The 12918-nt window shown below is 35.6% G+C and overlaps 1 protein-coding gene and 1 pseudogene across 1 annotated transcript in view; both read right to left on the bottom strand.

Moving 5' to 3' along the window:
- Positions 1 to 12918, bottom strand: part of LOC103677640 (phosphatidylinositol 3,4,5-trisphosphate 3-phosphatase TPTE2-like) — a 149853-nt gene that overhangs the window by 83817 nt on the left and 53118 nt on the right. The window contains exons 5-9 of the mRNA XM_008706900.2: positions 10212 to 10373; positions 8829 to 8948; positions 6836 to 6935; positions 6631 to 6694; positions 5854 to 5918 (exon numbers count right to left, since the gene is read on the bottom strand). Of these exons, the coding sequence (XP_008705122.2) occupies positions 5854 to 5918; positions 6631 to 6694; positions 6836 to 6935; positions 8829 to 8948; positions 10212 to 10373 (511 nt within the window). The remainder of the gene's footprint in view (positions 1 to 5853; positions 5919 to 6630; positions 6695 to 6835; positions 6936 to 8828; positions 8949 to 10211; positions 10374 to 12918) is intronic.
- LOC121100730 lies at positions 4407 to 5269 on the bottom strand (annotated as a pseudogene).

A 12918-nucleotide genomic window follows, 5' to 3' on the forward strand; every position in this document is an offset into this window, starting at 1 on the left:
GGAAGAGACTCCTGAGGAACATAATCAGATGGATGAACCGCATCTGTCTCAAGCTGAGAAAAATTTACATTCTGAAGACAGTGAAAATACAGGCCTTGGAAGAAGCAATTCTAATTGCCGGGAAACAAAAGAATGAGTAGAATCCAGTACCAGTAGAACTGGGGACATTCTGAGAATCATCTAAAGAAAAAGATGACAATGCTACAGAAGTTTGAGATGCAATATTTACATCCAGTTCTACTTTTACACTGCATGAGATTTTAATGTAATAAAGTGGACAAAATTAGTTCTACAAGATAAGCAGACTGTAAAATCAAGTACTTTATGGGATAAATCCTAAAAGAGTTGTTCATACAGAACTATGAATTATCAGCTGTTCTGGGTCTTGCTTTGTACTGATTTTTTTGGGGGGGCGGTTGGGGGCCCTGGTTAAATTAGTTTGTGTATAGTTTTTTTTAAATTTAGAATTAGAGTTTTTATTTTATTTTTAAAAAAGATTTTACTTATTTGAGAGAGGGAGGGGGAGAGAGAGAGAGAGCGAGCATGCACATGCATGAGTGGTGGGAGGGACAGAGGGAGAAGGAGAGAATCCCCAAGCCGATTCCTCAATGAGCCCAGAGTTTGACCCAGGGTTGAATCCCAGGACCCTGAGATCATGACCTGAGCCAAAACCAAGAGTCAGACACAACCGAGTCACCTAGGCGCCCCTAGAATTAGTTTTTAAATGAAAGTAACAATTACAATTTTTAAACCTTTGGAGAGTATCACATTTGGTTTATAGATATGCAAGAAAGCTTTCTGTCTTGTCTTTTGTTGACAGCTCTGGCAGTTTTCATATTTTGGTCAAAGCTTCAACATTTTACCATACGAATTATATGGTTTTGTGTTAGTTCCATATTACTTATAAATATATATTACCTATATTTATCTCTTACAAACAGGAAAATATAAAATTTGCCCCCTTAGAATAATATATGTCTACATGTAATATAGTATATACCATATAATATATATAATATAGCATGAAATACAATACATATTATATAAAATATATAACACATAACATGTTATCTGATTCTATAGACACTATTATATGTAAAATACAACTCATATATAATTATGTATAAATTATAGAATTCATAATTTATATATAATTACATGATGTATAAACTAAAAATATACACTTACATAAACTATATACTATATATTAAACAAACTTGATTATAGGTACATATTAATATATACATGTATATTTATATGTTATATATATATAACCATATATATATTTATATATATGTATATATATGCATATATATTTATGTTATATATAACCATATATATATATAACATAAATATACATGTATTATTCTAAGGGGAAAAGGTCATATTTTTCTGTTTCTATAAAAGATGAATTTATATTGTATACGTCTATAAGTGAAATGTATATTTACATATAATATACAACATACTAAATGTATTACATATATAAATTATGGAGTTATAGTCAATTATATATCCTGTATTGTGTAGAATAATATATATGTAAATACATATATTATTTATAAGGGGAAAATGTTATATTTTTGTGTTTCTAAGAAATGAGTATATACATAAATATATATGCAATATGTATTTATAAATAGAAAATATACTATATATAATTTATATGTAATTATAATTGTTTATTATATAAAATTATATACTATGCAATATATATAATATATATTTAAACATGTACTATTCTAGGGGAAATATTCTAATTTAGTAATATCAATTATTATATAATATTTATAACTTATATGTAATATAAATTATAGTATATATATTATATATAATATATATTGTATATAATTGTATACGTATTATTCCAAGGGGGGAAATGTTTAATTTTTCTGTTTGTATGAGAGAGGAATACAATGGATACTTTTTTTCAATTGGTAATGATTGAGTTCATCTCTCTCAAGGCAGTTTCTTTCTGAGTATGTATATTCCTTGACTTATGATGGGGTTAGGTCCCAACAAACCCATTTTAGGTTGAAAATAATAAAAGTCAAAAATGCATTTAATACACCTAACTACCCAACATCATAGTTTAGCCTAACCTGCCTTAATTGTGCTCAAAACTTACATTAGCCTACAGTTGGACAAAATCATCAAATATGAAGCCTATTTTGTAATAAAGTGCTGAACGTCTCATGTAATGTATTGAATAGTGTACTGAATGGGAAGAACAAGAGTGGCTGTACAGACACACAGTGGTCGTCAGGGTATCAACTGTTTGCCCTCACGATCACGTGGTTGACTGGAAGCTGCCACTGATGAGAATATCACACCACCGATCACTAGCCTAGGAAAAGATCAAAATTCAAACTTCAAAGTATGAGGTCTACTGAATGCTTATCACTTTCACACTGTTGTAAAGTTGAGCATTTTTTTAATTTTTATTTTTTATTTAAATTCAAGTTAGTTAACATGTAGTGTATGATCGGTTTCAAGAGAATCTAGTGATTCATCACTTATATATAACACCCGATGCTTATCCTAACAAGTGCCCTCTTTAATGCCCATCATCCATTTAGCCCATCCCCCACCCCACATACCCTCCAGTTTGTTCTTTTAACTATAGAGTCGCTTATGGTTTACCTCTGTTTTTATTTTTCCTTTCCTTCCATGTTTATCTTCTTTATCCATTCATCAGTCAATGGGCAATAGCCAAATCATGGAAAGAGCCCAAAAGCCAAAACTTTTAAATTGGAGACTGTAATTCAAAATCTGGTCCTGAAATCTTGGAAACTAACCTTAAATACCAGGTTAAGCACAGTCCAAGAGATCTGTTCAAACTAAAATTCTTGTACTTTTGTGGTGCTTGAGAAAAAGCCTTCATGATTTATGAGAAAATGTGTTTTACCTGGGAAATTATGTTCGAACATTAGCTTACTATTTTGTAGAATGAATACTTATTAAGTGGACATGAGACCATCTCAGAAGAACCAGGCAGGTTTACCAGTTGTCTTCTTGCTTTTCTGAATATTTATGAATATTACACATTTTTAATATATTCTCGAGTATGCAGTGGTCACCAGAATGAAATATACCATTGTACTGGAAGAATTAATATATCACTTTAGTGATATACTTGAACTAAATGACAAAGTTTAGGGGTGCACAGAAACCACAATAATTGGTGCAACATTTTGAAGTGCATTAAATATTTTTTAACGTGATTCTTCAACAGCCAGTGTTCTTTTTTTAGTTATCAACACAAAGCATAATGACTACTCAAAATGCACTATCTTAAATTCACATATTTAAAAGTCATGCAAGTTGTACAAGTTCCCTGTCAAAATGACTGGCTGCCAAAGTTATACCTGTTTCTTCAGCTGTATCTTTTGATTTTTTAAAAATTTATGTGAAGTAGATGTTATAGAATGTAACACCTTTGCTGTCTTTGCGAAGTGGTGCACAATTTATGATTCCTGTACGTAAACTGAATGCTTGGGATTTTTTTTTTAAATAAAGATTTTATTTACTTGAGAGAGAGTGCGCGCGTGCAAGCATGAGCAGGGGTAGAAGCAGACTCCCCACTGAACAGGGAGCCCAACACAGGGCTCGATCCCAGGACACTGAGATCATGACTTGAACTGATGGCAGCTGCTTAAACAACTGAACCACCCAGGTGCCCCTAAATGCTTGGGCTTTTAATACAGGATTTTAGGTAGCAGTAATATTAAAGTCATAACAAATAAGTATAAGTAATATGTAAATGTTGTAAGAACTATACAATATTGGATGAATCTCAGATTTGGGGCATAAAACGCCAGTCAAAAAAGATGTATTATATGATTTCACTTATGTGAAATTCAAGAAAAAGTAAAACTAATCTGTGGTAAAACAGATATTAGAATAATAATTACATCCAGTGTATTGGGATATTGACTGAAAAAGAGCAAGAAATGTTCTATATGTTGACAGGGGTGTTGGTTACATGCATATATACCTATATATAATTTCATCAAGATCCACTTAAGATTAGTGCAATTTATAGTATTTGTTATGCCTCAACAAAGTATAATTATATATGCATATTTATATGTACTTATATATAGACATATACATAATCATATTGATATAATATAAATTGCACTAATACACAACCAGACACATATGCAACTTTTTCCTCTCCATTTGTTTTTATTATTACTACTATTATGTTAGTCACCATACAGTACATCCTTAGCTTTTGATGTAGTGTTCCATGATTCACTGTTTGAGTATAACACCCAGTGCTCCATGATAAGCCAACTTCTTAAACAATGGTTTTTAACTGGAATTTCATATTAAATATTATTTTGTTTGAATTATTAATTCTGGTAAAAAAAAATCTAGATTTAGCCAGCTGGATTAGTTTAGATGATCCGAGTTTTGCTGGCAACATCCAAAGCATCATAGTCAGGAGCCAGTGAAACATATGCCTTCTTCTATCAGGCCTGATTAGGGTGTTGACCTTGGCCACATCAATGTCATAGAGCTTCTTCACAGCCTGTTTGATCTGATACTTGTTGGCTTTGACATCCACAGTGAACACAAGTGTGTTATTGTTTTCTATTTTCTTCATGGCTGACTCAATAATCAGGGGGAATTGATGGATGATGGCATAGTGGTCAAGACTGTTTCTCCTGGGGGCGTTGTTTTGAGGACATCTGGGCTGCCTTCAGAGATAGTGTCTTGGGCCGTCGAAATGTAGGTGACCTGTGGATTTTTTTTTTTTTTTTTTTTTTTTGGTGACTGTGGACGCCTTTCAGCATCACTTTCTTGGTCTTCAAAGCCTTTGCCTTGGCTTCAGCTTTGGGAGGGGCAGGGGCCTCCTTCTTTGTCTTTGTTGTCATCTTCATGAAAGGGTGAAATAATTTAATCAACAGAATCTAAAGCAGTATGCCTCCACTATAACTTAGGACCTCAACTTAGTAACATATTTTATTTAAAGAATTCCCATCCTTCTCTCCTATGATAAGACTACAAAAATGGCCACGATTTGTTGCAATTCCTGCCATCAAGAGATGCAGTTTGTTCTACTCCTTGAATCTGGACTGAATTGTAATTTGCTTTGTACCAAGAATAAGGTAGAAGCCACATTATACTAGTTTTGAACCTGGGCCGTTAGGGGCTCTGTATTCTTTTGCTTGCTGTTTGTGGGATCTTTGGCACTGCCACCATGTGAACAAGCCTGAACTAGTCTGTTGGAGCATGAGACATCACATGGAGCCATCCAGCCATGCCATTTATTTTTTTTAATTTTTTAAAAAAGATTTTATTTAGAGCACGTCCATGTGAGTGAGCAGGAGGAGGGGCAAAGGAAGAGGGAGAAAAACCTCAAGCAGACTTTGTACTGAGTGTGTGGAGCCCAACAAAGGACTCAATCTCATGACGCTGAGATCACGACCTGAACCAAAACCAAAAGTTGGATGCTCAACCAACTGAGCCACCCAGGCACCCCTCCAGCCATACCACTTTAAACTAGCTGTCACTCAGATGCCAAGTAGCTGCCTACAGATGTATGCATTAGTCCAGCTCTGATTAGTCAGATCTGTCCCTGATCAGCAGAACCACCCAACTAAGCCCAACCCAAATTCATAAACCACATTATCATGAACTAATAAGTAAATGGTTGGTACTATAAGTCACTAAGTTTTTCAGTGATTCGTTACACAGCAAAAACTAATTGCTATCAATCCATTATAATTCTTTACCTGAGAGAACAAATTTTTGGAACACTGCCATCTCTGGGCCAATAAAACTTATGACTCCACAGTCTATGTTTACTGAGAATTATGAGCATTTGTTAAATACCCTTACCTTAATGGGATTCCTATAGAAAGACTCCTTTCCTGAAGATGGGAATGACATGGCAATAATACGCTCTGGAAGTCAAAATAGTCACTATTATGAATGTCATTATAAATGTGAAACAGTATACGAAAACATATATAATCAGACTCCTTTTTCATAGAAAAGAACTTTCTGGATTGAGAATGACAGGGAAAAAAAAGTTACCTCTCAGGATAATCAAGATAACCTATTCAATTATCCAATATAATGACCATCAAACTCACATAGTGCTCTTAAGACTCAAAGGGTTCCAGCCATTTGGGACAGATTTGTGTTGACCAGTGGTGAGAATTTAATTCCTATTTAAACACCAAAGAAAAATGAGAGATCTGGGTTCCAGCAATGGTGGAAACTCTCAGGGTGCCTTCCAGTGCTCCTGACTCAGAAAATTGAGACCCCTTATTCTCTAGGGTTTTAGGAAGAGAACAGTTCTGAAATTCTTGCAACCCAGAAAAACTACTAGACCTCAAATTCCAAACCAAACAAAGGGAGCCAACTGGAAATCCATTCAATTTCCTGTACAGTAACCAAGCAGCCCTTATTTGAGAGGACAATGCAGATTGTCCATTGTCAGGCATAAACCACGAATATGTTGTGCTACCACAGTGGCTCATGTCTTTATGGATAAAGAATGTTTTGAAAGAACATGGCTCAGAGAAAGCAAGAACAAAATGAACATAATTACTCACACACCAGAAAGATTTGAAGTTAATGTGAGTAAATCAACAGTTAAACTTTACAAACCAGTAACATAAGTGAGGTCTAAGTCAAATCCATCCTTCTTGTATCGCCGTTTGTTTCCCGAAACCTGAGAGTTTAAAACAATCATTAATTTGTAAGACGAAGAATTGACATAAAAATAAAGAATATTATATAGATATCTATAACTCTTGTCGGTATTTCCTGAAACAAACATTTTCTGAATCATAAACATATTTTGCCTGCTTACCATCCTTCTGGCCAGCTTCTCAAGGTGTCTCTTCTGGTGAGCCAGATGAAAAACTCTTATCAGAATGATAAGTCGTAGAGGTCGAAATAAAATTGTCAATCTAACAGTAAAAAGATTCATTTTTGCTTTAGAAATAGGATTTTGTCAATACGGACCAAGCCTAGAGCTGTAGTTCTTAACCAAGGGTGATTTTGCACACACACAACCCCCCACCAAGCCTCTTACCCACCCACCTATGGGATGCTTGGCAATGTCTGGGGATATTTTTGGTTGTCACACTGTGTACGAGGGCGTGCTACTTGTACCTAGTGGGTAGAAGCCAGGAATGCTACTAAACACCAATGCACAGGACAGCCCTTATAACAAAGAACTACCTGGTCCAAAGTACCAATAGTGCTGAGACTGAGAAACTCTGGTAGAGAGAAATAGTTATATGATAGAATTTGTGGGCTGAACTTTTGTGATCTAAGATAAGCATTTTTCAATCATTTTTCCCATCAAAAGTTTCTCCCACCAAAACGGTTCTTGTTCACCTTTGTTTTTCCCATTAGTAACAGAGGTTCACTACAGCTGCTAACACGTATGGGGCAGGCAGCAGAGTTTAATACTTTCCAAGTGTGCTAGCTGGTGTCTCTCCTACCATCAGAAAAAAAAAACAACATCGTGGCTTAGAACTGATGGTTTGATTATGTGCTTCTCTAACTTGAGTGTGCATATGATTCATTAGGTCTGGAGTGGGACCTGAGGTGTTTTTCCTCTTGCATTTCTAGCAAGTTCTTAGGTGATACTGAGGTTGCTAGTCAGAGAACCATACTAGATCCTGTTATTTTAAAACAACTAAAAAGCCTATCATACAACATCAAATTTTGTTGGGACCTGAAGTCCTAAGCTGTACAGAAAGGAGCAAGCTGTTGGACTAATGAGTGAGCCACCCAACGTCTATATTCCAATATACATCTGTTCCTTTTCTTCATTGCCAGAGTAGCAAGAGGAAGAGTGGGGTGGGGGATTATCAGTCTTTCATACACATTTTAGTTTCCTGATACCTAAATGGTTCTAACTTTGTCTCAGCTTTCCTCATTGCAGCTGTTCTGCAAAATTCCACTTCCATGGTGCTACCTATGTCACCTTGTTTTCTGTTCCATTTGCTCTTTCTTAGAGAATCATCATTGGAGTCACCCAAATTTTGCATATGCTCAAACCAATACTCTCTTGATTACAGGAAAAACCCAGGAATTTCATGTGTAAGGAACTTATGTTTGAACCTCAGTGGGAATTCAGTGGGAATTTATTTTTTTAATTTAAATTCAATTAGCCAACATATAGCACAATACTAGCTTTTGATGTAATGTTCAATGACTCATTAGTTGCATATAACACCCAGTATCACATCACGTGCCCTCCTTAATGCGCATCAGGAGCATCACAATGCCTGACTTCAAGCTATACTACAAAGTTGTGATCATCAAGACAGCATGGTACTGGCACAAAAACAGACACAGAGATCAATGAAACAGACTAGAGAGCCCAGAAATGGACCCTCAACTCTATGGTCAACTAATCTTTGACAAAGCAGGAAAGAATATTCAATGGGGGGAAAAGCAGTCTCTTCAATAAATGGTGCTGGAAAAATTGGACAGCCACATGCAGAATGAAACTGGGCCATTTCCTTACACTATACACAAAGACAAACTCAAAATGGATGAAAGACCTAAATGTGAGATAGGAATCCATCAAAATCCTAGAGGAGAACAAATATTCAGCTAAAGGTACTTAATCTGTACACCTTTCACTCTTCCCAAAATACAAGTATGTAGTTTAGTTTCCAAGTATGTGGAAATTTGTCTAAATATTTCATTTTTGGCTATTTATTTGGCTCAGAATCAGCACATTCAGACTTAGATTATATAAAAGGAAAACTACAGAAAAGGCCCCCCAAAAAAACAAATGAAAAAAATTAAAACTTTAAGAGAAATAAACACATATTTCTTACCTGGGGATAGTTTGAAGAGACTTAAAGTCATAAAACATATAAATCATATCAACCAGTAGAGTCACTACAATAATGACAGCATCTAAGTAGTTGAGTAAATCAGAAAAATACTGTTGTATCCTGTAGTACAAGACAAAAAAATATTAGTGAATGCGCTCCCAAAGAAGAAATAGGGATATTTTAAGAGCGCAAATTGTTTGACTCATCCCATTAAGAATTCTACTTTAATGGATTCTTTAAAATGCATACTAGACTAGACTAAGGGGGAAAACATCCAAACTGTATCTTATTTTATACATACAAATAACAAAAGCATCAATATGGCAACTTAAGTATGGTAAGAGATATAACCAAACCACTGAACAAGAGGCAAGCAATGGCTTCATGTATTGGGTGAGAAAGGTGGGCTGTCTGGCAGTACTACTGAGCAATAGAAGTTAAGTGTGTCACAGCCTTAGAGTAACTGGGCTGTGAGGAGTGTACAAGAGGAGCACAAGGCCCAGTAATCTGGCTTGCAAACTCTGGCTTTGAGCCTACAGTAGAATCCCAATAGGCTGGAATTTCCCCTGTGAAAGCTGAACTTCCATCCACTTTGCCTTCCTCCCCAACACTGGCTCCTTCAGCCAGGAGCACTGGTGCCCCAAGGCACCTTTCTTCCAATTCTGGGGTAGCCCCTCTCAGGCTCTCAGGAACCTGGGGGGTAAAAACTGTCCTTGGTTCTGAAGTATGAGGATAGAAGTTCAGCAGGAGAGGAGAAAAGTAGCCTTCTGAAATGCTCTGGATGAAACAAGGCTGGGGAATTAGTCCCTGACTCCCACTGCTGACGTCTTTCAGGGCTTGGCTCACTTCATCCACCTTTTCATAAAGCCAGCAAACAGAGAAAAATCAGCCGCTGTCTCACCACCAAGCTTCATCGATGGGATGAGCATGCCTCAGATCTCCTACGTACTTTCACATGAATTTTTATTTTAACTGAGGTAGAGGGTTGTTCATGATCTATTATGTAGTATTAATAAACTGTCAGCTTTTATTTAGATTCAACTCTTGGTGAAATTTATATTTATAGCTCACACACGTTCCTCTTAATAATGTGCATGCAGACATAATAGCTGCCTGGCCCCACTGTGCAAACCCTTGAAGCTTTACCTGTTGAAGGATCTATAATACATTGCTGGAAACTAGAGTGCCAGTTGCAACAATAATATTAAAGCCCAATCTACTAGAAATTGGAATTTGGATTGTTTCCTTGTTGACCATGCCTCGAGGAGAATTTTTTGATAAAGAGGGATGCATTTGTTGGGTTGACTTGGTAATTATTTTGGGATGTTTCTCATGGCAGTACAAAATAGCTTTACATGTTTTTAAAAAATTAATCAAACTTACCCTTCTACATATACTCGAAGAAGAACATCCACGAAAAAAAATAAAGCAATAGCTAAAGAAATTGAACGATATTCCAAAGGAATATACATTGAGCTCTCAGTGACAAGTAGGTCTGTAATGATGAGGGACATATCTACAAAGATCAGCGAAATTCCAAATATTCTACAACAACAAAAATAGAATAAAGATAAAGTGGCTTTCACTCCTAAAGTTAGACTACATTTAGGCCAATGATATGATACCCAAATGTCACTTAGGATTAAATTGTCCACTGGTAGGGAATACTGTGTTGCCTTAGAATCTTAAAACAATCACTAAGTTTTCACCCAATGGAAGCAGTTGTTAGAGAATTAAAATTCCCATGCCACCATTTCATGTTATCATGCCCTTTTATTAAAGACACATCAGATTAATACTCCAAGATAGCACAGGCAACCTGAATTAAAATTACATGTTTCCACTTGTAAACTCTTCTTAAATCTGAGAATTTTTTAAAGGGCTTCTACCAATTTCTCATAATAAATAAAACCTTATTCACATTGCTAACTTTTACAAAGTTAGCAATAAAAACCAAGTGAGAGCATGACTAACATAAGCCCTTCAAAGACTACTTTGACCAATAAGATGTTTTATCAGTGAGATTATATATTAATAGATGTTTCTAGCACAGTGCTGGGCACATGAGAAGGAATTAAATTACATAAATATATACATTGTTGAACTTCAATGTACCTCCTGATCCTTTCTCTTATATATTCTAAACATGTTCTTCATAAACTGATTACACTACTTGTGTAATCTATGAAGATAAATTCATTAGTCTTCAAAATATTTTCTTATACTTGCAATGCAAATTAAAATATAAATTTATTTTACATTTCAAGTATTTTTGTATTATATGGTAGCTAACTGAACATAATAAAAATAAATTGAAATTTAAATTTTAAATAAATTTAAAAGGAAACAAGTATTTTGTGTGACTGTATCATAGCATGAAATCTTACTGTCATGTAGAGAAGAAGCCAAAGTAGAATGCTTCCAGAATTAAGGAGTACTTCTAGATAAATTAAGTGTTTAATAAAAACACTTACAGAATTTTAAAAAGCATGCTTCATTAATTTTACTTTTACAGGTAGAAAAAACATACTAATATGTTACTATCAGGCTTAGATACCATTTCTTTGCAATTCTTAACGTTCAGCTTAAACTAAAATTTCAAAACAAATTATGTTACATTAAATGGGGCACAAGGGCTATTTAGCAGCATACTGACAGTGGAAATGTGCCCCTCCCCCTGCTGAGGTCCTTTATCGTTAAAAAATATTAAACGTTATGTGTAATTATCTCCTCTTCTAGGGTCTTACTTACATACCTGAACGTGAGTGATGATGCAAGTGAGTATACAATTCTCTTAATCGTGCTGCAGCAAAAATAAAGAAAAATTAAATTCCAGAGTTTTCAAGTTTATCAGGTTTCTTCTAATATAGAATATGAATTTAGCTAATAAGGACTTTATAAATATAGTTTGAAAGAAAATTCTTCAGCAGTTGCACAACAAAATGCTTTTTACCGAGATTTTCACTGTCCTGCTTCATGCTTTTTTTTTTTAACTTTCATATGTGGAATAAATGCAAATAAAACTCTAAACTATGTTTAGTAATATTTCCATTGCCTGTAAAGCCCCAGTCCCAAATTTATGGTATTATGAAGTTGGGATCATCAACTAAAGCAGGATAACACGGAGACAGAAAGGCATGGTAGACGAGATCAATGTTCCATCTCTCCCATTAATAAGCTGTGGTATCTTGTGTAAGTCATCAAACCTTGGCCAGACCTGTTTCCATAGCAGTAAAATAAAGTCCTTCAGGGATGGGTAGAGAGTAAATGATACTCTTGTCTTACAATATTCATCTCTTGAAAAAAAAAAAAGACATCCAGGAACACAACACTTAATTGTTAATGAGAGTCACATTGGGGTTGCAAGTGCACTTTGGAGATAGAGAATTTTAGTAAGATACACTTCAAAGGAGAAACACCCTAGAGACTGGGCTCCTTCCATTAATAGGGGAAGGAGGAGCCTGTTTGATGGAGCCTCCAGCTATGCCTCCTTTTACTCTATGCCTGGAGTCAAGGTAGCTACTGGGGAGCAAATTATTGCCCTGCTGAAGCCTACAACATAGGTCCCAAATTCCACCCCAAGTGGCATTAATGCCAAAGCAGTGCCCAAGGATGGACTGGACAATGGAGTAAACAGATGAATAGAACTGGGCCCTGCCAAAATCGGCTACTAATGAATGCTATTAGGCTAAACTGAGTCATAAGTACTCCCCACTCCCTGCAAATTCTCCCTCCCCCACCTGCAGTCACCATCTCTGCCCAAGCTTTAGGAAGCAGAGGCTAATGTGGACACATGACTAATTGGCCAAAAGAGGGGAATTGCCCTGAGGCTGCCATTTTCTTAAAACATGCCCTTCTGATCCCACACAGACTGGATTTCTGGGTAACGAAGAAACGTTATAATAAATCTGAATTTACTTGACAAAGTGACCATACAGAACCCATGCCTGACAGAATCACAAGACACAAAGGGGAGGCTTTAACTCCCCTATCTTTTTCAGTGTCTCCCAAAACTACTCCAAGTAAATATACAGTTGAGATTTCTAAAAAAAGTTTTGTGTTAAGAGTGCAGCTTCAAACAACATGTGTG

Source organism: Ursus maritimus, unplaced genomic scaffold, assembly GCF_017311325.1.
Source record: "Ursus maritimus isolate PB19 unplaced genomic scaffold, ASM1731132v1 scaffold_10, whole genome shotgun sequence".
NCBI lineage: Eukaryota > Metazoa > Chordata > Mammalia > Carnivora > Ursidae > Ursus > Ursus maritimus.